Here is a 27,799-nt window from a genome sequence, read left to right on the forward strand (position 1 = left end):
TAAGTTTACAGAAAGTTTTATGTCACTCTTAAGTAGTTGTTACTGTTTGTATTTTTCTTTTGTGTGCTTATTTCCCTTTAGCCGTAATGTTTGTCGTGATTCAGGTTTTATTGGATATCTTCTTTAGGGAAAACGAATCTAAATCTCCATATGAATGCACATAAAACAGCTTTATTAAGACAAAGCAGTGTGCTGGCTAATCAGAATAGCGATTTAAAATACAGTGCATGTAGAAAGACCCATGAAAAGAGTTCCTCCTCTGTCTCATCCCTCTTTTTTACTCTGCTTCTGGTTAAAAATACCAGTAGGCTGACAGACAATGAGCTATAAGCACAATGAGACTGTGGCGGAGCCTGCCACCCACTCACTGTGTCTTCCAACCCTTCCACAGTCAGCCTTTCTCTCTGCTCTCTCCTCCCCCTTCTCTCACCCATTGATTCAGTGTCGTTCTTTAACATGCATGACATATACATTTTCTTTTGTCTGCACCAAAGTTAGCATGTTATACTTGGGTTCATTGGGTTCAGACTGCACAGTTTCAAACTAATCAGGCCTTAATGGTTAAAAAAAAAAGAAAAAAATCATCTGACCAGAGACCAGATAATTTTAGCTAAACGGGTGGACACACATTTCAATTGTTAGGCTGATAATAGTTATGACAAGTGATCGGAAAAAGGCTGAGTCTATTTCAGTCTTGGCCAGATGGTGCTGTTGGTGGGGAGATACAATCACACAGAGAGTAGCAGTAATTCTTTTTTTGCCACTTGGAGGTAGCAGAACTAGCTGTAAACACAATACTGACATACTACATTCTACAGAGCAACATGAGCTTAAGATCTGTTTCATTATCCATTAACCCTGATGAAAATATATAAAACAGCTGCTTGTTGCAGAATTGGATGAGTTGGTTGATAAGAAAAGGAGGAAAACCAAAACAATGAGCCAAAATAGAATAAAAGGATTCATAGAGCTGACTGCAAAAAAAGCTAGCAAACAGCGAAATAGAGCATAGCGTTAGTTCAGGCAGGACACGATGTCCAGCTCAGCTCACATCCCAGCTACATCAGCTGATCTCAAACAGCCAAATCAACTGATGGAGCAGCTGCATGGTGGAAGGGAGTCAGCTGATAGATCACATGATTCCTTTCTATGCAGCCAATTAGTGAATCTCATTCAGGGTGCTCTGGCCTGCCTACTGTTGCTGCTTCCTCTGCAACCTGCCTCCACCCCAGCTCCTCCTTTTTATGTTGTGTCTGACTTATCAGTCTTATTTTTGTTTGTCATTGGTGCTGCTCTGTTCTGTTCCCGAGGGGTCTTTGCTGCTGCTCTCCCTGCCTTAGGCTTTCTATGTAGGCGCATGGAAGGGCAGGGAGGTTTGCCCTCTGTGCTGCAGGCTTTCTTCGTTTGCATGTGGAATGGCAGAGGTGTGTGCTCTATGCCTTAGGCTTTCCATGTAGGCACATGGAAGAGCAGAGAGGTTTGCTCTTTGTGCTGCAGGCTTTCCTCGTTTGCATGTGGAAGGGCAGAGAGGTGTGCTCTATGCCTTAGGCTTTCTATGTAGGCACATGGAATGGCAGAGAGGTTTGCTCTCTGTGCTGCAGGCTTTCCTCGTTTGCATGTGGAAGGGCAGAGGGGTCTGCTCTCTGTGCTGCAGGCTTTCCTTGTTTGCCTGTGGAAGGTCAGAGAGGTGTGCTCTCTCTGCCTTAGGCTTTCCGCATAGGCGCATGGAAGAAGCTTACTGCGTAGGCCCGAGGAAAAGCAGAGAGGCCCCAGAACAGAGCCATACCTCCAAATATAATACTGCAAATGGAAATAAAGTTTCCTTTGACTAAGTTTTACTGACTGAAATATCATAATTTGCTGCAAGTAAGAATTAATTCATCTTATAATTAATTTCACCAGGTTTTCGTTCAGAAAACGGCATCTCACAGCAGAGGGGGCGAGTAATGGTTCAAGGAGATTATGATTTGTGACAGGTAACTGCGTGGTGACTACTCCACTGCAGTGTGTCAGTCCTGGATAGTCAATGGTTTTCTTTAAATCCTTTAAGTTGTAAAGAAGATTTTGTTTTATTCAAATGTGTGGTCCAATTTAAGGTGGTGTACATGTCAGGAAGATTTCATAATCCTCAGAATTCTGACCGCCTGCTTCTTTTTTCTTTCTTTTTGTTTATTTATACTTTTACTTTTAATACTTAAATATCATAAAATTATTTTGATCCTTAAGTACAGTAAATATCAGATAATTTGAAACTTTTACCTAATGTTCTAATAGGTGACTTTAACTTCTACTAAAGTCATTTTCTGGTAAGATATATTTACTTTTATTTCAGTATGGCTGTCATGTAATTCATCCACTACTGCTTGATGGATTTCAATGGTTGCCTAGACTCCTCTGTGTCCTGCATTTACTGAATTTCATTCATTTGCTCAGTATGGGTTGCTCTCTGTGCATGTTGGTGGTAATGTTTGGGTTTCTTGTCTTGAAACGTCTCTTTAATAAAGGTATGTTTCCAGCTTTAACATGACAAATGAACTTAATCTGCTGAAAAATCCAGACCCCATTAAGAAATAATACATGAGCATTAGTCCAGACAGCCTCTTTGTTGTTAGAGGGTATAAGGCACAGCTGGCAGTCAGATGCCAACAGCCAGCTCCTTCTACTGCCACTAATCAGTGTTCGTGTTTACGGGGTCATTTCTAATGAGCCACCTCGCAGTCTACTTGGCACTGTTGTCACCTGCCCAAACACATTAAAGGTGGGGATTTAACATTCCGCTGGGTGCAAATGCACCTTTAGTTACTTCCCACAGCCATTCAGTCAGTGAGTTGCATCAAGGCAGTAAGCCATTCAGTGAGTCAAACACAGTTAGTCACTCAGCCACTTACTCATTCACTTGCTGCAACAGTCACTTGCTTTCCAAACTCCCAACTCCTCACTTTCTCCCTCTCCTTATGTTGCTCCCAATTTAAATTTAGATTTGTTCTATTTTTCCCTCTCTACATTTCCTGATTTCACTCGTTTCCTCCGCTTCCCCTTTGTTTCTGCCGTTGTTTGTTTATTTACATGTTTCTTTCTTTCTGCCTCAGTGAGCGTACTTCTGAAAATACCTGTTCTCAGCTGCAGGTGCTATAATTTTATGTGAGTGTGATTATAGATGTGGCTTGTACCGACTTGCTGTTTGAGATGCAGCAATCAGGGAGCTGAAGAATGAGAGCTACGTCCGCCATGGCCCCCCACTCATGGTATTTTTAGAATGGTGGAGACAGCGGCCATTTAATATCTCGCACGTGTGTTTGAGTGTGTGTGCACGTGGGTTCTCTGCATACATTTATGTGTGTTTTTTAACCACGTTTGTATGCCTGTGTGTAAAAGTCATTAACACCTTGTATTTGCACAACTAGGGCAGCAGTATTTCATGAATAAGAGTAGCTCCAGATGTTGTGCTATGCCACAGTGTCTGGCTGGATGTGCAGCACCAACTGTTGCTGTAGATGACGTAAATTAAATCTTAAAATAACCAGGATAAACCTGCCAATCATATATTGTTTAGTTTTGTTTTCTATGAGGCTTGTTGGTGTTGATGCTCCAAGTCACATTAACCAAACTTAACCACACAAGCATGTCATGAACTTGTTTCAAGCTGATGCATGTCACCTGTCATGACATGCATAATCAATGCCCCTAAATTGCTAAGACTACTTGTCCTTCTTCATTGTGGGTAACTTTCATTCACAAAAAAAATACCAACATGTAGGAGGAACAATTTGATAACACTTTACTTGAAGGTATTGACATAAGAGCGACATGACACAGTCATGAACCTGTCAGGAATAGTATGTACATGTCATAAACGTTTATGACTGCTGTCATTAAGTGTCATTCGTTTTTTGTAATGACAAGTTGACATAGTTTGGGTTGTCTTGATGATGACAACTTGACACTAATCAAAGTGACATTACCAGAAGTTGTCTTTGTCATGACAAGTTGACATTAAATGTGTTTGGGATGTCCTTATTATGACAACTTGACATTAACCAGGATGACATTACCAGAAGATGTCTTTATGTTAATGTCAAGCTGTCATTATGAGGTCATCCCAAACAAATTTAATGTCAACTTGTCATGACAAAGACAACTTCTGGTAATGTCACTTTGATTAATGTCGAGTTGTCATAATCAAGACAACCCAAACAATGTCAACTTGTCACTACAAAAACCGAATGACACTTAATGACAGCAGTCATAAACGTTTATGACATGTACATTATGTTTATTTTTTTTTAAATATTTTTATTTTTTTATATACTTTATTAACTCCCCTGAGGGGAAATTACATTTTTTCACTCTTTTTGTCAAAAGACACACACATGCACAAACAGGACCTATACATGCACAAAGTGGAGAGATGTCAGAGTGAGGGGGCTGCCTTGGTCGGGCGCCCCAAGCGGCTGGGGGGTTCAGTGCCTTGCTCAAGGGCACCTCAGCAGTGCCCAGGAGGTGAACTGGCACCTCTCCACCTCAGCAGTGCCCAGGAGGTGAACTGGCACCTCTCCAGCCACCAGTCCACGCTCCAATTTTGGTCCGGATGGGGACTCGAACGGGCGACCCTGTGGTTCCGAACCCAAGTCCCTATGGACTGAGCTACTGCTGCCCCAAAACAACTTCATGACAGTGTCATGTCATAGTTATGACAGTGACATGACACCCTTATGTAGATACCTTAAAGTAAAGTAAAGTGTTACCAACGATTTCACACATTAGCTGTGTACTGCTTTCTGAAATCAGCAGACAAAAGTCAGTTGTGGTATTAGGGGATCCAAAACAATTAAAAAATATTAATACAGAGGCCAACAACTTGTCATCACAGCAGCACACTGTGATGGAAATAAAAAAAGGTAGACACTGAACTAGAATTACTGCCTTGCTGTTGTATGTTTCCATGAACCAGTCAAGTTACAGTTTACATCCATGTCTGTCCAGACTCGTTTGTAGCCATGACTGTTAACAGTGCTTCAAATATGGATGCTGCCGCAAAGAAGCTACAAATTGTAAGGTGCAATCACACAGAAAGGCAGCCTTTTCCAATTATTTTTAATGAGCAACTTATGATTACTGTTTTTAAACTCTTGGTTATTTATTTCATTAGTAGCTGTTTAGTATATACATTATCAGAAAAGAGTGACATGCCAGAAGTTCTGTGAGCCCAACATGACATCTGCAAATGACTTGTTTTGTCTGACTAGCAGTGAAAACAAATAGCAAAACAGTAAATTTTCCATTTGAGAAGCAGAAACCATTGATTACACAGGTTGATTAATTAATTATTTCAGCACTCAGTGGCTAAATTTTCTGTGTTTGACACTCTTGGTGAGACAGCAGTGTCTGTTATTTCGCTGGATCAGACTCCAGAGGGACAAAACAACGCCTCTCAGGCTGTGACTGTCACTGAAGTGGCACTACACTGTAACTCATAAAATGCAGATTGGTGATCTTGTGATTATATTGTGAAAAGTGATGTTCAATGGCTCATGACTCATCTGTTTGGCACAGCTATCTGAATTCTGACAGGATGTAATGCTGCAGGGAGTGTGCAGTTAGGAGATCATCAAAGCCCATCAGCTCGTCACTCATGATCCCACACGATTAGCTTGTGGTGAGTACTGGCCATGGTGTGGGCTGAACCAAAAGTTCCAGTATCGTGCACACAAGACAAATCTTGGAACAGAATTCTCTGTGCATCTTCCACCATCATCAGGTGAATCAGATGCCTCTTGGCTCAAGGAAAGCAAACTTCCAAGGGAAAAGGAGGCACTATAGCACACTCATTGATTTGCAGTTTTTAATTGTGCAAACAGACACAATTAAAGGCAAATCAATCAGTGTGCTCCAGTCCCTTTTATTTCCCTTGGACATTGCAAATGTCTGTTTTGTCAATGCTACTCAGTCTTAAAAGGAAACTAGCACATTTTAAAGCCTGTATTTCATTGTTCCCTAACAGATGTATTCAAATGAAAGCTGACAGCTGCTGGTAGCCCCATAGCCTCCTCCAAATTGTACAAAACACTGCAGGTATGGCCTTATTGCAATAGTTACCTGTGGTGTTCAGAATTTATTCAAAATTTGTATGGCTTGTTTTTCAATCACTGAACAGCATTGTCCCTTCTTACACTACAGTCTCATCCATTACACCCCTGCTCTTACTCTCAGATCTGCAGACCAGCTTCTTTATTTTTTGGCTTGAGACAGAGGGTAGTAGGGCATTTGCTGTTATGGCTCCACAACTGTGAAATAACCTTCCATTGGGAATCAGTCAAACTACCTCATTGTCCTCTTTTAAATCTCATTTGAAACGTATGTAAACTTATTTAAAATACATTTAAATTAGAGTTTTTCTCTGTTGTTTCATGCATTATTTTTTCTTAGTGGTGTAATTCATTGTCTTGTTTCTATTATTGGCTGCGTTAAACTTATTCTATTTCATAATTGTACTGTGTATTTTCTGTTTTCATGTCTGTGAAACACTTTGTAAACTTGTTTTTGAAAAATGCTATACAGTGGCATACAAAAGTTTGGGCACACTTGGTGAAAATGTCGTTTACTGTGAATAGTTAAGCAACAAAAAGATGAACTGATCTACTGTACATGCTTTTAAACATTTTAAGTGAGATCAGTGTATTATTTTTGTTTTGTACAATTTTAGGGTGAAAAAAGGAGAGGAGCACCATGAAAAAAATTCGGCACCCCAAGACATTTGAGCTCTCAGACAACTTTTACCAGGGTCTCAGACCACAATTAGCTTGTTAGGACTACAGCTTGTTTACAACCATCGTTAGGAAAGGCAAGGTGATGCAAATTTTAAAGCTTTATAAATATTCTGACTCCCTAAGCCTTGTCCTGTCAATCAGCAGCCATAGGCTCCTCTAAACAGCTGTCTAGCACTCTGAAAACTAAAATAACCGATACTCACAAAGCAGGAGAAGGCTATAGGAGGATAGCAAAGCATTTTTCAATTAAATGTTTCCTCAGTTCATAATGCCATTGAGAAATAGCAATTAACAGGAGCTGTGGAGGTCAAGTTGAGGTCTGGAAGACCAAGAAAACTTCCTGAATGAGCTGCTTGACTGCTAGAAAGGCAAATCAAAACCCCTGTTTGTCTGCAAAAGACCTGCAGAAAAATATATCAGACTCTGGAGTGGTTGTGCTCTGTTCAACCGTGCAGCCACACCATCACAAATATGACCTTCATGGAAGAATCATCAGAAGAACCTTTCCTGTGTCCTCACCACAAAATTCAGCATCAGAAGTGTGCAAAGGAACATCTATACAAGCCTGATGCTTTTTGGAAACAAGTCCTGTGGACTGATGAAGATAAAACCAAACTTTTTGGATGCAATGCGCAAAGATATGCTTGGAGAAAAAAAGGATGCAGGATTTCATAAAATGAACAACTGTTAAAACAAGGGGGTGGATGGATCATGCTTTGGGCTTGTGTTGCGGCCAGTGGCACAGGGAACATTTCACAGGTAGAGGGAAGAATGGATTCAGTTAAATTCCAGCAAAGTCTGGAAGCAAACATCACAGCATCTGTAAAAAAGCTGAAGATGAAGAGAGGATGGCTTCTACAACAGGACAATGATCCTAAATACACCTCAAAACCCACAATGGACTACATCAAGAGGTGCAACCTGAAGGTTTTGCAATGGCCCTCACAGTCCCCCGACCTAAACATCATTAAAAATCTGTGGATAGATCTCAAAAGAGCAGTGCATACAAGACGGCCCAAGAACCTTACAGAGCTGGAAGCCTTTAACATGGAAAAATGGGTGAAACTCCTCCAAACAAGAACTGAAAGACTGGTTCCAAAAAGCATTTAAGAGCTGTGACACTTGCCAAAGGGGGCGCTACTAAGTACTGACCACACAGGTGCCCAAACTTTTCCTTTAGGCCCTTTTCCTTTTTTTTGTTATTTTAAAACTGTAAAATATTGAAATTAAAACGTAATCTTGCTTAAAAGAGACGTCTATTTAGATGATCATCAGTGGTAAATCACTGGTACATACAGAAATGTCCAGTAATAGGAAACATAAAACATATGAGTTTAGTAAAACAAAAAAGTAAAGACCTTAATATCAGGTATGATATCAATGATATATCAGTTGAACTAATGTCACAATGATCTGCATAAGTAGGGGAAGTTACATGGTTTACATAAAACATTTATTTTTTCTAAAAGCTATTTGTATGGTGCCAACATGCAGAAACAAACCTGAGAGCACAATATCGCCTCTTATCTGCATTGTTAAAAGTAGAAGTGGGGTTCCATCAGCAGTAATTATTCTCTTGACTGTCTGAAGGTCCACTTACCTGAGCAGGAGAGTAGAGCCGACATCGACGGTGTGTGTGTCCCTCATGAGCTGCACCGCCTCCTCCTGGATCTCGTAGTGGTGCAATCACCCCGCTACTTGTACCTCCGACTGTCCCCACTGTAATTGCACCGGACGCTCCTCCGCCCACGCCGGCCCCGCTCGCAGCAGCACCTGTTGCTCCAGCGATAGCGCCAATGCCCCCCATCATGCAGCAGAGGCCCCCCTGAGCCAGCTCCAGCTCGATCTCTGCGTCCATCTCAGCGTCCTCCTGCGCCTCCTTGTTGGAATCGTCCAGGTGCTTCATCAGCACGGCCACCACCACGTTGATCAGTACAAACTGCGCCGTGAGCACGAATGATACAAAATACATCGGGGAGATGAATTGTAGTCCAGCGTGGCAGCCATAATCAGTGTCAGGATGACTCGGTGGGCACTCCCTCAGTGTGTCCTGGTGGGTGGTGGAGTATTAGGAGAGTTTGGGGTGAGTGGGAAAAGGGAGGAAGGGTCAGAAGAAGAGGAGGAGGGGGGGGGGACAAAAGGGAAGAATAGTAAGATATTAGTGAAACAAACAAAAAAAAGACAACAGGAGGCAAAGTAAAGAGAAAAGGCCAGTTATACGAAGAAGAACTTTTAGTAGGTGAAGAGACAGTGATGGACTCAGGGTCTCCTTCTTTCCTGCCTTTGCTGGCACATCGCTATGTTTCTTTACATGTTACTCTCACCGTAGATGAGTGGAATGGCTTGAAACTCAAGACAGGACAGGTGCACAGGTGTAACCTAAAACAACCGTGATTGCTCTGTTATTTTCAAAGGTCACAGTGAGCCATGACGGTATGGTGGTGAGCATGCATGCACTGATCGAAATCACAGATCAAAATCAGCAAACATAACTGGTTGTTTTTTAGAGGTCCGTTACAGTGTTTCTTGCGGTTTTTTAGCCCCCAAAACCCGTCGCTATTTTTCCAATGGGAATAGTGCCATGAAAAGCAATTGTTATTACTGAGGTGCAGCTGTGTTTTCTGCTGGGATACTCTCATGATGGAGACATCACTACTTCTTACAGCAGGAATTGTGTCCCTAAAACTGGGTATTTTAAGCCAAAATATGATCTTTTGCTAACCCTAACCATAACCAAGTGGATTTTGTCCCTGAACCTAACCACATGTCAACCACAGCATTACTGGGACATAAGGTTTCAGGGTATCTGCTACATAATAAACTGCAAATGTTACATATGCCTGGTTTGTAGAAATGTACAATGCCAGCATTTGTTCTGGCATAAAAAAGAATTGTAAAGTAACAATTACAACTCTACACTACAGCCCCTTTTACACTGCCAGATTTTCTGTGAATGTTGGGCTGTTATGCCGGCAAGCTGCGAGCGTTTAGACACACAGAGCCGGATTGGCGAGTTGATCCGAGGCGCCAAATTTTCCGCCTTGTAGGGTAGACATATTGGTGGAACCCTTTTGGTTTAAACAGAACGAAGCGTCCTTCCACGGTGGGAGGGGCTGTTGATGACTTGTGGGAGGAGCTGTTGATGACGCCGCACATGCGACCAACTGGCGGTGAATAAACAGGAAACAGCTGATAGCAGGAATTAGCGAGCAGCTAGTAGCAAGAGGGGAACACAAACCTGACAGACACTGTAAAGATGAGCAACTGGGGAGACAAGGAATTGCGCGCCCTCCTTGTCCTCGCAAACGAAGAGGCCATTAACCGTCAGATGACGGGGACGGTGAAGGACAGGCCGACTTACGAGAGAATCGCCGAAGGACTGACCAGCCGCGGCTTCCCTCCCACGTCACTGTTTATGTCATACACTGAGCTACACGTTTTGTTACTTGCTCACGCCCCCCATTGCCCCGAAAAAGGCGCATTCTGTAGCTCACGCCCCCCATTGCCCCGAAAAAGGCGCATTCTGTATAAATGTATAAAAAGTAGGTAGGCGGCATTTTGCTGCACTCCCCGATTTTGTTTTTATACTGCCAATGCTGAAAGAAGACTGATTGGGCTTTCCTGCAAATTTGCACAATTCCTATTTAAAAAAGGCTTAATTAGAGCACAAGCGTTGAAGCCAGTATCAGTGAGTTAGGTTTGTTAGAATTTGCATACTATTTTAAGGGAAAAATCTGATGAGTAAGCCTTTGGCCTCTAGTTTCGCAGACCAGGCGAGGCGGAGGCGCAGCGCTTCGCCAACTGGGTGTGGCCAGGCGGATTTTGCAAGTTTGGCACACCGTGCGCCTGGCGCAGCTACTCCTCTTTCCCACCTCCGTCCCTCCTACTGGCGCAAGTCGGAAAGAGGGAGGAGAGAAGGCGTGGAGTGGGTTTTACACACATCACACCAATCAAATCAGCCCCTCTCCACGCCCTTAAATGCGCCATGCGAAGGCGTAATGAGGGTTTACTCAATTCGCCATGGCAGAAGGGAGCAGCAGCGTCAGACGGCCAACCTTCTCCCAGGAGGAAACTGATGTTTTGGTCCGGGAGGTCCAAGCTTGCAGTGTCCGAATAAAAAAATCCAAACTGCAAGCGGACCTCCACGGGCTGATGATGCAAAGGTAGCCTGGGAGGAGGTCACCACAACTGTAAATCAATGTTGCGTTTCTCTCGTGCGCGCGCGCACTCTCTCTTTCTCTCTCGCAGTCTCACTGTTTCTTTTCTTTTGACTTTTCTAAGATGACAGATGCTGAATATATACTCCCTATCTGATGCTGTGGCTGTTTGTGGTTGGCTGAGAGGGGCTGTGTTAATCAAATCAGGCTGGGTTTCCATTACGCGTGCCAAACGTGCCAAACGGTGCCAATCCCCTTTGATCTGATATCAGATGTGACGGGACAGTCGATATAGAGATACATTTATGTGCTGATTGCAGATAGTTGCATTGAATAGTAGTTTTTGTGGGTATTTATTGCATTATTAATGTGCCTGATATTCTGGAAACCTGCCTGTGAGGTTTTGGTGACGTGTGCACTGTCCGCCGGTCAGCCAAACTTCCACTGCACTGGCTGCGCTGACAGTAGACCTGGTTTCAGCTGACGAGCTTTTAGCGCATCTTCGGCGAAGTCTTTTGGCACGAAACTGTCACTGCGCCAAGCTGGATCTGTCGACACCTCCCCCTGCTGCACCGCCACACCCATCTCAGCGCACCTCGGTCTGCCAAACTGAGCGCGCCTTGGGTTGCGCTGCTCGAAACTAGCTCTGCGCGGGGTTCGCCACCCTGCGCCGCGCCGGGAAACTTGAGCCCTCAATGTTAAGTAAAAGAGACTCATACAGAGTGCCATAGAGGCAAATTGTATTGTCTTTACGGATCACATTGTCAAACTTTTACAATCTTTCTCATTCAAGGCTCGAGGCCTGACAAATTTTCTGTCCGTCTTCCTCTCGTTTACAGTCAGTCACTCTCTCTAAGAACCTAATCAGCACTGATTAACTTTCTCTGGGATATGGGCTGTGATAACATTTTAAGAGCTCAAGGTACTTGGGTGTGATTAGAGAGTGAGACTTGATTGAGGTGATAGATGACGAGGAGGATCAAATTGTGCAAATTTTAATCTTTATTCATCCTTCAAAGGTTTTGTCGAGTGCTCATTTACTTTTTCAACAGCATCTTTGCTAAAGGACATGCTCATTACTCACTCATTTCCCCTACTGAAATATCGTCTGGTCCTGGGATCTGAACTGAAGACCTTCAATTATTATTCTGCTTCTTGGCTCATGTCTGTTCTGAGACTGGTGTAAAATAGGTTTGGGCAGATCAGAAAATTGAAAAATATGTGCGTATGCTTCTTTAAACTCTCAAGTAGCACTGCTTTAGACTCCCTCCTTTCTGATTGACCCTCATCGGAGAACATTTGTGCTGCCTCGACTGCAGGAGATGAGGTGACAGTGAGGAAAGTGAAAACCAATCAGCTTAGTTGATTACATAGCCCAGTCCTAATGACATAGAGATAAGAGTGACATGAACATGTCCTACTGCAGCTGTAAGCCAGTTGTGGAAGAAGTAGTCAGATCTTTAACTTAAATAAAAGTAGCAGTGCTACACTGTAGAAATACTCTGTTAAAGTAAAAGCCCTTTATTCAAAATGTTGCTTAGCTAAAAGTACAAGAATTATAGTGTAAATGACCTGGCATAAGCTCTTATTGTGCGAATATATGGTGTATGTGACCTGACATAAACTTATTTTCCTGACGTGACCTTAGCTAAATGATCTGGCAAATTTGGTTATGTGGGGAGAAGCAATTGTTCTGAATAACAGGAGAGCAGGCGCTTAAGTGACAGGAAACACCTTTTAATGTGTATTGGAAAGCTGTAGGTGTGTCAACTGATACTGCTGGAATTTATATAAAAAATATATAAAAATTATATCATATTGTAAAGTAAAAATGTGCAGAATATATCTTTACATAATCATTTATCATTGCATTCTAATTATTCATGCATTATTGTTTACTTTTAGCATTGCGATATTGAAATGCTGTGCAAATTGCAAGACATAAGTGCATTTTTTTTAAAAAAAGCTAGGAAAAAAGTCCATTAAACTTTATTTCTAAATATGATAATTGTATATTTAAAATGATGTTACAGATTATTAGTATTTTTTTTAAGCTTGTCAGTTTCACTTTTGTGTTTTTGTATCATTTTTTTCTTTTATCACTAATTTTGTGATAATTTTGTGGGCATTTCCTCTTAGGTTGCTCCTATTTTTTTTTTTTTTTTTTGGAAAAAAAAAAATCAACCCAATTTGCTCAGGGTTCAAATGGTAAAACCATTCCTACTGCTGTAACCCACTCTAACTTTGAAAGGGGACCTATTTTACTTTTCCTTATTTTCCATCCTATATGTCACAATGCCAGATGATTGTATTAAACATGCCAAAGTTTCAAATAGTGAGTTAAACTTGTGTAAAAATAATCCCTGTGAGCCAAAACCTCAGGCTTCAGTCAGACAGCTGGTATAGGTGGGTGGGGGTAATTTTAACTACTTTACATACTGCTAGCTTGTAAATTTCATCCATTAATACATCATATTGTATCATATCGTATCGTATACATCATATTTTATTTGTTGATTATATTTTGCATTATTACTTAATCTGCAAAGTAACATAGTTATTGAATAAATGTAATGTTGTAAAAAGTACAATATTTGCCGTGGAAATGCAGTGGAGTAGAAGTATAAAGAAGCAGAACATGACAATGCACAAGTAAAGTACAAATCACTCAAAATTTTACATAAATACAGTACTTGAGTAAATGTACTTTCCACTACTGCTGTAAAACTGAAGTACCTTCATGATGCCATTCCAGTTGTCGCCGGTGGAAACCTGGAAGAGTGTGAGGAAGGCCATTCCAAAGTTTTCAAAGGTGGCATGTCGGCTCATTCCTTCACACGGGTAGTCAGCGTTACACACTGAAAGACGACATGATGAGAAAAGAAAACGACGAGGAAAAGAAAGGGTTTAGAGAGGTAAACGTTGGTTACATCAAAGTTTTATGAAGGTTGGTCAAAGTCGTTGCTAGAAAGTTTGCTTTGTTCTAAATTAGAGAAGATCCAGATGTTGCAAACAAAATGTACACAAAGGAACAGGATGATATTGATTTGCAGCATTTAATAGTGCAAACATTATGGGCCCTATTTAAGCGATCTATAGTGCATGGGCGAAAGTTCATGGCACAGGTGCATTTGTCCATCCCCACTTTGTATGTTAAAAGGTACATAATCTAGGCACAAAGTAAGATACAAGGGGCAAAGAGCTTATATTTAGTTCCTTTATTAATCAGCTGTGTGTTTTGGGCATATCACGAATTCAACCAATCAGAGTGTCATCTTCAATTCCCTTTTTAGAGCAGGTGCTGCTGCACCTGGAGCACTGCTATTTACATTGTGGATTCTGCAAATTGGAGAAGCAAATGGTTTTCCGCTGAGATTAATGCAGTGATGTCGGTGCAGCAAATATTATGGGACATTTTAGCAGCAACACTAAAAAACTCTAGTTACAAACTTGACAGAGGAAATAGAACGACTTTAGAACTTTTTGCTTCTGGAAAAATCAATAAAGTTGCTGCTCCTCATGTGTAAAACTGCGTCTCTCTTCATTGGGAGTCAGAAAACAGCTCTGCTCAGCTCTCTGCTATATTCACTTTTTAAAAAATGTCATTAATATTTTCCTCATTAATAATCTATTATTTCAACCACCTGCAACCCATCCAGTCATCCCTGTGTGTGCAACAAGCAGAGTGTATGCATGTTGAAGGCCTATGTAGGAGCATCTTATTATCAGCTTTAAAACAGCAGGAGAATACTGTGCTGTTCTGACCGTAGACTAGGATTTGTTGGTCAATGGTGCAATTGCTTTGCTGCCTGAAAACAGCAATACATCAATATTGTGCCCTACCACACCTCATTTTAAGACCTACACGCCCATGGCTTTACAGATGGCTGCAAGAACATTTGGGACCTAGACAATGTGGCCAGGGGCCGTGAAAATGACTACCGTGTCAATCTGAAACTAGCAATGACAGTTGTGCTACACTGTGTGCAACTTTAGGCTGGTTGTAAGATAGGGCCCTATGTTTGCAAGTGTCCAGCTGCCATATGCCAAAAGTCACATAGCTTCACCACAGTTCTGGAAACCTGTCAGCCAGTCAGATTAGAGATTTAATTGCCAAGGAGGGATGGAAACAAACCTAAATGAAGTCCCTGTGACCTTGACTAAGAATATTGGACATGATTATTTGCAAATTATTTTCATTCCGGTGTTCATTACACTTAATTCTTCGGCTGATTGATTGTAATTACACATTGGCTGATTTTGAGTCAAGGACATTTTCTTCATTTTCACTCACAGCAGAGAGCTGGATCAATATTTAAGCTCAATTGCATCCGTTTGTTTGCTTGTTAGCAGGTTTTGTCCATGATGTGCAATTTAGAAGATTTCTAGAAACTGTGACAAATCCTGAGAAACAGTTTGTCATGAAGAAATGGACAACCAATTAACATTTCATAGTGACTGGTCAAAGAAATACCATGGCAGTGGACATAATTTTTTTAATGAGACTGTGGAGAAGTTCCCTCTATTTGACCAGCCAAACACAAACTGGGAAGCTAATTTTCAATTTAGACTCAACAGCGTGGTCTGGCAGAGGGGCAGCCCTGATGGCTGCTGAAAACACATGATGCTGACGAGCCACATGGAGTTGTGATAACTGGTGACATGAGTGACAATCTTGTTTTGGGAACAGTTATTAAAATGTTTTTGTCACTTGATTAGCAACAAGTCGGTGGTAGAGCAGACTCACCCAGCTCTCCAAACAGCTCCACTCCCAGAGCTGCGTAGATGAAAAACAGCAACATGAAGAGCAGACCGAGGTTTCCCACCTGTCACACAAAAAGGAACATTCACACGTTATTCTGACGGAGGTAACTCATTGTGTTCACTGTATTTAATCAGGTGTACTTCTCTAGGTACAGTGGGTCAGATTATGTTGATACTGATTCAGAGGTTAACACTTTGAAACCTGAATTGAAGTCAGTTTTCTTGTAATGCGTTCAGGTGCCTTTCACAAAAAAACATGTGTAATGAGTGTGGGACCTATTTTGCTTGTCTTATCTTCTGTCATATATATATATATATAAAATATCACAATGTCAGATGTTCATTAAATGTGTGAAGTTTCAAATAATGAGGTAAACGTATGTAAAAATAAAAACCATTTATTTTTGTTTCAGATAGCTACTGACTATTTGAAAAAAAAAAGACAGGAAAAAGAGAACTATGTCAGATGGGTTTGCCTTTTTGATGACATAAACAGCAAATGGCACCATTTTTAAATTAATAGTATTCTTTTTTAATCATTTATCTTTGAACACAGATATATTTCCAACGTGGTAATCTGAATCACCTGCAAGATCCCACTCTTTGGGCTCCTCCACCCCAGGGGCCCCAGTGCAATCACACTGCCTGCACTATCTATGTTTATGTCCCTGGCTTAAATCATGATCATATGTTGTTGTCCTTGGCACCAAAAATAAAAAGATTACAGTGTTTTGCCCACTGATTTATAACCTTTTCAAAGGTTTTAACAGGAATTACTGAAGATAGCTTAGGGGGCGAGTAGTCTCGCTCACCAGACCTTTCTCAAGAAAAGGAAGGTCTGGCTGGGCCGACTCTCACTTTAAGAGTGGAGAAAAAAATGCCCCGGCTGCTTGTACTTCTTACAACCAATCACAATCGTTCTGGGCGGTGCCACAGCAACGGTGCACTTGCAAAAATATTGCCGGGGGGAAACAGGTTTTGGTGTAACACGCCCACAAAAATATCGCCTACAGGACGCGAACCATGGCAGAAAAATGGCTACATCCCCGCAAGATCAAACACCACAAAAGTTAGTAAAGGACGTGTTGAAAACGGTTGAAAACTGCTACACAACCGGAGGTGGTAGGGCGGGACTTCAGCGGGTGGCTCGTTCCGCCCAATGAGAGGCTGACCTCTGCAGCGAACGTCCGCCCACTCAGACTAGGGGGCAAGAGGCAAGTGCCGATAAAAGCATTCACTGAGGAAACAAAATTCCCAGCTTTTCTGAATGAATCATCTCAGATATCTGAAAAAAATTCCGCTCTGTTTTTATAATTAAGGAAATTATTATTTCAGAACTATGAGAAAAGTCTTTGTTGAAAAAAAATCTCCTCTCACTTTTTTTTTTTTAAAGGGACATTGTGTAGAATTTCAGTTGTTTATTGGCAAAAATCGATGTCTGCATTCATAAATATGTCATCATTGGTGTATTATTACCTCCACCAATAATCTGACTTATTCTCATAAAAGGAGAATTTTGGATTTGTTTGTACATTGAGCAGTTAAGTCGTTTGGGGGGTTCCATAACGTTTTGCCATCTTGAAAATACATCCACCAGCAAGGGACATATAGCACTACCAGGGAGTAGCCCCGCCTTCTGCGTTTTCGTTGAGAGCCAGGCCAGTGCTGCGTGACTGAGAAGCCGAAGGAGAGGAGCAAGAGGCGCTTCGCTACTACCCCGGCACTACTGCAGCATAATAAAGCCCCACTCTTTGAGCATAATGAAGGATCATGCATATGCAGCATCACGGGAGACAGAATCCTCGTCGCCAAGAAAGCGCAAAAGGGAATCAAAAAGGCAACGTGACCGGCGAATTCACAGGCCAGTGCCGCAGTGATGCGAGGAGAGGGATGAGGTGTGTGAGGTTGAGCCACTTGTCAGTTGTCAAAAGACAAGACGTGATTGGTTTGTTTCGATTTACACCCGCCCCAACAGTCCTATGTTGTACACACAGCCAGCATGGTGAGGAGGGGGTTTGTCAACTCACGTCACATGTGTCTGTGTAGGAGCCTGAATGAATACTCCATGAAGTATCAGATGACATGATTTCATCAATGTCATCATAGCTTTTTGGTACACAGTGGCTACCGTTGTTGTAATACACGGTTGACACAGTGAGGTGCTAGAGTGCGCTATCCGTTTGAAGGCAATATATGAGTTTTAACGTTAGATGGGAGAAATTCCTACACACTGTGGCTTTGAATTAATGAGATAATAATACATTTCTCAGATAATAATCCCATTAATTCAGAAAAACTAAGTAGTTTTCTCTCATATGAACACATTGCGCTTCCAAAGATTTCACTGACGACGTTACAAACTACAACCAGAGAAGCTGCTAAACAATTCATGGTGTGTCAGATCTTCTGTGAAAAGAATCTCTCACTGTGTGGCCCACCCAGCTGCATGGACAAGAATCTGGACAGAAAGCCTGAGCTTTTCATGAAATATGAAAACAGGCTTATTGGTGCTCATGCATTTTTGAAATCCTGCAGTAGGTTTTGGATGTTTTTTTTTAAGGGCTTAAAGGTCATGAAACTAAACAGGCACATCCAAGATCCTGATACGACAAACATTTCATCGAATCAGACACAGTTGCAAATAGCAAAACTGGAGGTTAACACACACAAAGCAAGCAACCACAACAAAACTCCTTCATGCCTCAAATTAAGGATAATCACTCTCTTACACAATTCGGAGAAATTTTACTCGCTGAACAGGCATGAATCCACCCGTGTAGAGAAAGCATTCCCAGATAGTGATACGTATGCGTTGTAAATGGCTAAAGGACTCCCTGGGGTGCAATAGCAGGCACTAAGCAGAATGCCATTAGCTAAGTCACCTCACAGGGAAGGCAATGAGGTGCTTTCAAATACATGAGTGTAGAATTCCATTATATAGGCAAATAAAGTGAGAGTGGATTAGCAGAAGGATAACACATATAGCTTTTATTGAAGGAGAGGGCGATGCTGGAGAAAGAGAAGAAATAATGAAGGAGGGTGAAATGGGGAAATTGGAGAGGTAAGGCAAAGCCCGAGGATAACTTCCTCTCTCTTCCCAGTTGTGCATGTTGATGTTTCCTGGCGGATATTAAAAGCAATGACTTGGCCTGAAGCAGTTTGCAGTATGTAATGTAAGCCCATCTGATGTCTTTAGATCCCTCAAGCGAGGAGTGAGAGCACACCGCAGAGATGGGGATGCTGTGGTATAAGAAACAGATCGTTGGAAGCTATGGAAGCATTAGAGCCTGCAACTAAGCAACAGAGACCTTTGAGAAAGGACTTTGATATTTATACCTTTGGTTTCCATAGCGAACAAACTTGAAGTGATCTTCAGACTTTTGAAACAGTTTACTGAATGTGTTCTTTTCTGTTCTTAGAATTGAACCTGGATTAAGTAATCTGCATCATGGTGTGGCACTTCTTTTCATGCAAACACATGAAAGGGTATTCCATACTCACAGTCCTCTGGGTAATTGCTTACACTTTTATGGTGGATCTAATTTCCAAAAACAGGAGACTCAAAGAACAGTTTTATCCAGTTTCTGCTGTCAGGGGTGACCAGTTCTTGCTATCAAGCTGCAGTGGCTTTATTTTTTGCAGCTCATGTTAGAGCTTCAGTTATCTGCCCAGACCTGATTGAGCCTGACCCAACCCACCGGGTTCAAGCCGCGCTGGGCTGCATTTTCTGACAATTCCCCGGGCTTGGATCAGGTTGGGGCTGCTTTAATTTCCCAGTGTTTTGTTTGTTTTGTTTTTAATGCAGACCGTATAGCTAGTGAAATGTCATGAATTATGTATATGGTATGTGTTGCCAATAACCTATTCTGACTCCTGTCTCTCATTAATGAGGAGAAATCTTATACAGTCTCGCATAAACATGTACTTTATGGTGTATGACAGTTTTCAAGCTGTGTTGTGCATTTTATAAGACAGGATGTTGGAGATCGTGTCACAATGTTATTACACTGTTAAAATTTTAGTTGACTAAACTTGTAATAAATGTTTTAATATACACTCACCGGCCACTTTATTAGGTACACCTTGCTAGTACCGGGTTGGACCAGCCGTTGGAGTACAGTGAACTCATTGACTGTGTTTACAAGGTCTTTAGTATCTCGGTTTTGAGGCTTATCCGGGATATGATGTTTACATGGAACACAGAGAAACCCGGTTATTCATATCCCTGTATACATGATAAATACCAGTAACCCGTTTTCTGATCACTGCATCCTATCTGCGCAGGCGTGTGTTACGTCTTTTATGTCTTTTGTTTACAACAGATTGAGCAGGAAATGTGATATATTTATTATATTTAGAAGTAAGACAAAAATGAGACCTCTGTGGTTTCTAGCGGGCTTAGCGTTAGTAAATACTCACGTCGCATTACAGCTATGGCTCATCCACTTCATCTTCAGCAATGGGAGGAGAGAGCGACAACAAATATTGCATTTCTGTGTCTTCTGCCGTCTATACACGTAGTTATGTTGAGTTCTTTCATCATTTTCAGACAAAATTCAGTCTCTTTGTCGCTCCAAAAATGGGAAGCTCTCGTTGCCGCCATGTTGCTTGTATATCTGGTGCGTCACTCTGGCGCCTGCGCACGTGGCGGGCAGCCGTCAGAGACCGGGATAAGGCGTATACATGCTCCAGTATCCCTGCTTCTATTGGAGTACTCCAGGTGGCAAAACCGGGTTTCTTGAAACCGGGAAAAGGGCATAACCCGGTCTCTGAATTCGGGATATGGTGTTTACATGCACAAACACAAAAACGGATACTTAAAAAACCCAATCAAAACCAGGATACTAAAGACCTTGTAAACACAGTCACTGTCATGTTCAAGAAACCAGTTTGAGATGTTTTGAGCTTTGTGACATGGTGCGTTATCCTGCTGTAAGTAGCCATCAGAAGATGGGTACACTGTGGTCATAAAGGGATGGACACGGTCAGCAACAATACTCAGGTAGGCTGTGGTGTTTAAACCATGCTCAGTTGGTACTAAGAAAATCTCCCCCACACCATTACACCACCAGCAGCAGCCTGAACCGTTGACACAAGGCAGGATGGATCCATGCTTTCATGTTGTTTACACCTAATTCTGACCCTACCATCTGAATGTGGCAGCAGAAATCCAGACTCATCAGACCAGGCAACGTTTTTCCAATCTTCTATTGTCCAGTTTTGGTGAGCCTGTGTGAATTGTAGCCTCAGTTTCCTGTTGTTAGCTGACAGGAGTGGCACCTGGTGTGGTCTTCTGCTGCTGTAGCCCATTTGCTTCAAGGTTGGACGTGTTGTTGGTTCAGAGATGGTCTTCTGCAGACCTTGGCTGTAACCAGTGGTTATTTGACTTCCTGTTGCCTTTCTATCATCTTGAAGCAGACTAGCCATTCTCCTCTGACCTCTAGAGATGGTTGTGTGTGAAAATCCCAGTAGATCAGCAGTTTCTGAAATACTCAGACCAGCCCGTCTGGCACCAACAACCACGCCATGTTCAAAGTCACTTAAATCACCTTTCTTCCTCATTCTGATGCTCGATTTTAACTTCAGCAGCTCGTCTTCATCATATCTTTATGACTAAATGCATTGACTTGCTGCCACTTGATTGGCTGATTAGCTACTTGCGTTAACAAGCAGTTGAACAAGTGTACATAATAAGGTCGTTGATGAGTGTATATTTTTGAAAATTACATTGGAGATTCAGAGTTTGTAATCAGGCTCGAATCCAAAACTATCTCTGTGGCTCAGGCTCAGGTTGGGCTTGGACAGCTCGCTTTTTGTTGTAAACATCTTGATAAACTTACTTTACTGTCTCGTATCTCAGGTTCAGGGACATAGCACCAAATTCTGGGCCCAACACAAAAGCAGTCTCTGTGGGCCCGCCACGCTTCCTCTATTATACCATGTCTCTCTCACGCTTTTAATTTTTTTTCTTCTGTGTAAGTTTGCTTTCTTTCCTTCTTTCATTTTTTTTTTTCTTTTTACGGAACCCTGATTTTACTTTCTTTCTGAGTATAGAGCTGAATCCTAATGCAGGGGCGGACTAAACCATTTTGTGCCCTTAAGAGGTGAGAGGGGCCTTTGAGAGCTTCCACTACTTGTTATTTTAATACAAAGCTCAGTCTTTCAACTGATTCATTCAGCCAATTTTAATTCAGTTATGGCACTGATTATTCAGAGATAAAAAACTGCAAACAAAACCAAACTTTTCATTTGGGGGTTTTTAAGTCCCCCCTCCTATTGGAACCCTGGGTAATCAGTCCCACTTTCCTCCCCACTATGACACCCCCTGACAGATACTGGATACTGTGTGTTATGTATTGTATGGTCTGTTTTGTTGTACTCAGGACTAGGGATGTCCTGTTCACATTTTTTTTTGCATCTGATCTGATACCGAGTCCTTTATTTTGAAACCGAGTCCAATACCGAGTCTGATCCGATACTTTGCAAAGCATTAAGAAAGAAAAAAAAGAATGCATCCAAGTTGTAGCATTAAGAAAGAAAAAAAAGAATGCATCCAAGTTGTCCCGTAAGGTTTGTTTTTTTATTTAAATAGTATCCAAAAAGCTTATCGGTGGTTCAGCAGCACAAAATGTAAACAAATTGTCCCTCCAGAGTTGCCGTAGAGCTGTGGTAGGCGAGGTTCCGCCGTTAGGTGTGGCTGTGTTGCTCAGAATAAAGTGAGAAGCGGTGGCCACTGAACCTGTTGTCTCGACTCCTGTCCCTTTATTGCTCATTAGCTGCACTCAGTTAGGCGAACCCAGGACGCTCGGTTACAATACACTGGAAAGCGGAGGCAACAATGAACAACATAGATGAAAAACCTGGCCATTTTTGTTGTTTTGATTCCTCCGATCTTTTATTACCGATTCCGATTTTGTAAAAATAACGTGATCGGTGCCGATACCCGATCCGAGGATCAGATTCCTACTCAGGACTACTGTCTGTATTTCAATTGCACCTCAGGGACACTTAAGTGTACCTTACGTCATCTTACCTTACCTCTCTCCTAAATCACAGAACTAGAGTGCTAAAACTCAAATTTAGGATGTCATAGGGTATAGAGTCTGCAGCTGTTGTATCATGGTTCCAAAAGACCTTTTCCCCAACAAACACAACAGAATATGAAGTCTCTCAGAAACAAATCTATCAGTGAGTTTTTGCATCACCATAGATTATGGGAGACAGTATTTATATAATGTCTAGGTTGGAAAGCAGTGAGCCCACCTATATATTGATAGCCTATTGCGAAACAGTTTGGTGTATACAGAGTATTTGAAGGATTTGAAGGATTTGGCCAAAGCACAGCTTGTAATTCACAGTCTTTTTTGATCACATTTGTTATTTTCTTTTTTTTATGGTGGGGTACTTTAGAAAAATAAGTCATGTGTGCTGATGGTCATGCTGACCCACTCTTAGCTCAAAGTGTTTTTTGTTGTGGTCTAAGCCTGCACAGCAAAAACAAAACCTGAAAAACTTTAAAATCTGTCCAAATGAGAGAGCAGGGACTGGAAAGAAAACAAGTTAAAGTGGATGGAAAAGGGACTATTGATTCGAGGCACAACTGAAGCAGGGGAGATTTCTGTGACTGTAATTTTACCTCAGTGTGTGAGTCTGTGTTTATTTGTGTTAATGTGTATGTCTGTGTGTCTGTGTGTGTTTAGAAATCCTCCCAGAGGGCTCCAGACAGCAGTGATGTGGCAGTAGCGCTGGAAAAATCTACTTCTGGCTGTACAGACTCCTTTATAAATGTCTTTAATAAAGAGCTGTTTTAAAGAGAACAGTCGGTCCAGATCCATTAGTTTTTTTTAGTTTAAAGCTTTGTTATGTCGGGGAACGGCAAAGAGAGGCAGAAGTTCAGTCACTTCTTTTTTATATGCAAAAAAGATGAAGATGCTGAGGATAATAGACATGTCATTTTATCTCAATAGCTATAGTAAAAAGTAATGAAGAAGCTTTTGCTACAAGAAAAGACAGTTGGAAGAGGTACTATAAAGCATCTTTATCTTTAGGGCTATATGCAGCTTGACAAAAGTTATTTGTCAGTTATCAAAAAGAAACCCAAGAACTTTACAAAATCTTCCCTATGATTTTTTTTAATAATAATAATGATAATAATAAAAAAAATAGAAACTATTTGAAAAAATAATCATACATTTGATACATAGAACATACATGCATCTTTATGTTGCTATTTCTGTGGTGTATCTGTAGTTGTTGACTTTGTGTGTATTCATTTTTGTTTCTGTTCTCAGATCTTGAACTGTACATCGCAGGTCATGTTCGTGTTTCCCGGGGTCTTGCTGTCAAAGTGAGGCAACAGTTACACACATAATTCACTCATAAACAATAAACTAGAACCAAATTATTTTAAAGGGAAAGTTTGCCCATCTTCCTTTTCCACTGGTTAGCTTGCTTTGGCTGCACCACTCTGCACACAACCAGGATCAGGTGGGAGCTAGCTAGCAGTGCCGCAAAACCCCTTTAGCATGGTTAACTGTTAGCACCAGTTGCCATGTTGACAGTGCTAACAGTGCTAATGGTACAAACAGTGATAACTTAGTAAGCAGTGTGAAAGTGGGTTTGAGGCTCACAACTGAGCTGCTTATTCACTGGGGCGACCTGGGGGGAGATCAGAGAGTGGGTACAATGTTTCTGCAGCAATGCAGGTGGGTTGGGCCAGCTTTATCAGTGGACATTGCCGAATGAGTGACGCTGCTAGCTAGCAGCTGACTTGACTGGTGCGCAGTGCAGGAAACTGAAGAGAAGCAAATATTATATATACTATAACAGGTTCGAATATTCTTGGTGGTTAACCTAATAATGGTTAACCTTTGACATTTCTACTTAAGTGGGAGGGAATGGGCTTGTAGGTGAGAACTAATGACAGCACAGGGAACTGAAGAGTACTGAGTAACGGACACATCATTAATATTGATCTTTTTATGGGATTTCTTGACAGTAACAGAGCATAATAAAACATCACTTTCCTTGTCTTTTAATACACCAACTAAAAGCACCACCATTTGTACATAGTAATGACAATGGGTATGTCATCTGTGGTGGGCTTTACTGGACAGATGTTTCTTTATTAATGTTGAAAGCCACTTATGATTAGTTGGGCAATTTGTCAAGCCAAATATGCCAAAGACACATCATCATTTATCTGACAAAAATCCTTTCTGCCACTAACTGGTCTGCGCTTAATCTTTCTTAAACACATTAAATACAGTGTCTGCTTCAGGCCAAGGAAACTCAACTAATTCATAAGTGAAGTGATGGAGGCAGACGAAGACAAAGAGAAGCCCAAACAAGGACAGAACAACAGGTTATATCTATGGAAAGATGTCCAGCTGCAGAGACAGTCAGAACACAGTTAAGGAGACTTAACAGAAGAAAAAAACACAAGAAAAGGAGGAGAAGGAAGGGAATGAGGCTCAGGTATAAACAACAAAAAATCTCACTTTCTAGTTTGCTGATGGTGTTTCCCATTTTTGATGAAGTCTCCATCTGTTGCACCATCTAATTCAACCACTATGTAAAACAAGCTTTCAATGACATTCTGGCAGTCCTATTAAAAACCCTATTCATAAAAGTCATTTACTGAGTTCAGTATATAGTTATTGCATTGCATGACAAAAGAAAACGTATGCAATTTCCCTGGCTGAATACTGCCAGTGCAAAAGTCCACAGTATTCCAGAATTCCCAGAATGAGCAAAAACTTTGAAAGGCTAAAGAACAAAGAGCCTTTTTGTGAACCAAGGGAGCAGAACTTTTTAGCTGCTCTTGTCTCGTTAGCAGCAGTGGGGATGAAACATCTTAAATTAATGCCACAGAGGTCTTTATATTTCCTGAATAAATGAGAGGAACAGTGGAAAGTTAACAAGGTGTCGTAACATTGAGGGCAAAAATTTAGTCATAACCTGACTTCCTGAAAGTCATAATTCTCAGGGGTTTCTATCGGCGCCGATCGTTTATCATTCCACAAATGTTAATTAACTCCTGGATGTCCTTGTGATAAGCTGAGGGAGGACGTCTGTGTATGTGTGTGTGTGTGCGTATGTGTGTGATGACACATACCTGAGGCAGAGCCTGGACCACTGTATCTAGCAGAGCTCTCATCCCGGTTGCCATTTTCAACAGCTTCAGCACTGGAAAAGGAGCACAGGGTAAAACAGCTATAGCATGTCTGGGTGTATGTGTGTTGCTTTGGACGTAAGTGTTTCAATGATAAATAACAGCCAGTGAGACTCTACTGTACAGAAGGAGAGAAAGTGAAACAAAGGACAGAAAGACAAACAACACCACAGAGATAGAAGGAAACGATCAAGATAGATAAGAGGTGGGAAGAGAAAGAGGAGGAGAGACATAACTAACGATCGATAGATGGAACGGGTTCGCGGGTCTCCATTAGGGACCCTACGCAATTCCCTGCAGTCCAATTTCTGGAGGAACATGGCTGCTGATGCGGCCGGTAGCAGAGAGAAAAAGGCCGCAGCCGTATTCTGTTGGAAATGGCAACAGCTGCTCAGACAATAAAAGCTCCTGGGAGATGGAGTGTGTAAGTGTGTGTATGTGTGAGATAGAGAGAAGGTGGATGCAGTGGTGGTAGTGTGTGGTTAGGGCAACTCTAAGGGCCCTATTTAGATGGTCTAAAACGCAAAGCGCCAGGCATGCGGCGCATGGGCGTGTCCCAGTCACTTTCTAGTTAGACAGCGCGTTTTCAGACTGTGCGCCATGGCGGAGAGTCTAAAAGGGTTGGACTTACTCTGTGAATTAGTCATGGGTGTGTTTTGGTGGAGAGCTAGTTAGATGGCGGACCTACCAACTGGAAAGAGTGAGCGTTTTACAGCTGAGGAGACGAAAAATGTATCTCTATATCGACTGTCCCGTCACATCTGATTTCAGATCAAAGGGGATTGGCACCGTTTGGCACGCGTAATGGAAACCCAACCTGATTTGATTAACACAGCTGCAAACTAATACGTTCACATCCCTCTCAGCCAGCCACAAACAGCCACAGCATCAGATAGGGAGTATATATTCAGCATCTGTCATGTTAGAAAAGTCAAAAGAAAAGAAACAGAGTGAGACTGCGAGAGAGAAAGAGAGAGCGCGCGCACGAGAGAAACGCTGAAGGAAGGGCTGGTCCCGTGGCTGCACCGTCTGGTCTGGCTGCGCGCTGGCTGCGGAGCTGGGGTCATCCTCCTCCTCCTCCTCCTCCTCCTCCTCCTCCTCCTCCTCCTGACAAGATGATCTTCAGTTTTACGTTCTAAAAGCTTTTTTTTTACATATACATTTGTACTTGTAGGGCTATAAGTTTACGTTTTTAGTTCACAGAAGCTGGTTATTGTTGTGTTTATGTCAAAATAAAGTTTATCAAACGTTTTCACATCTTTGATTTTGTGATTTACATGCCAAAATGATCACAATTCAATTGGGAAAGACAAGTTCATTTTACAGGCTATGCATCATCAGCCCGTGGAGGTCTGCTCGCAGTTCCGTATATTCGGACACTGCGAGCTTGGACCTCCCGGATTATGATGATCATTATTACTGCGATTAGATCATTCTGATTAATGACTGACCATTAAGACGTGTTTCTGATAAATATTTTAATGTGCACAATAATAACCTTTCACATTGTAATCATATTTTTATTTGTTATCTTTTGCATATGTGTGGCTGCTCCGTGTGTGTCTGAGCAGAGTGCACGCGCATTGTGCACCCGCCTAGAGACGCATATTACTAACTTGTTTAACAGCGAAATACTGCGCCGTTGACTTTAGACCACGTTTTTGTTGGTCGCTGGTGCATTTGCTTTTTACGTCATCTAACTAGCAACGCGCCATGACTGCGCCTGACCACTCCTCATTTTTGGACCAACACACCCAGAGAAGATATGTTACAAATTGTAAGTTTCATGTGCATCATATCAACATTTCTAAGGTGACCTAGTTAAGATTACATGTACAACCCCAGTTCCAAAAATTTGGGACAATGTATAAACATAAATTAAACAGAATTTAATGATTTGCACATCTGTTTTGACTTATATTCAGTTGAATGCAGTA

General features: G+C 41.7%; 1 protein-coding gene across 1 annotated transcript in view; it reads right to left on the bottom strand.

Moving 5' to 3' along the window:
• Positions 1–27,799, bottom strand: part of LOC126390636 (voltage-dependent T-type calcium channel subunit alpha-1I-like) — a 334,551-nt gene that overhangs the window by 92,067 nt on the left and 214,685 nt on the right. The window contains exons 29-32 of the mRNA XM_050045029.1: positions 25,806–25,876; positions 15,672–15,750; positions 13,661–13,782; positions 8,368–8,817 (exon numbers count right to left, since the gene is read on the bottom strand). Of these exons, the coding sequence (XP_049900986.1) occupies positions 8,368–8,817; positions 13,661–13,782; positions 15,672–15,750; positions 25,806–25,876 (722 nt within the window). The remainder of the gene's footprint in view (positions 1–8,367; positions 8,818–13,660; positions 13,783–15,671; positions 15,751–25,805; positions 25,877–27,799) is intronic.

Source organism: Epinephelus moara, chromosome 5 (assembly GCF_006386435.1).
Source record: "Epinephelus moara isolate mb chromosome 5, YSFRI_EMoa_1.0, whole genome shotgun sequence".
NCBI classification, from domain to species: Eukaryota; Metazoa; Chordata; class Actinopteri; order Perciformes; family Serranidae; genus Epinephelus; species Epinephelus moara.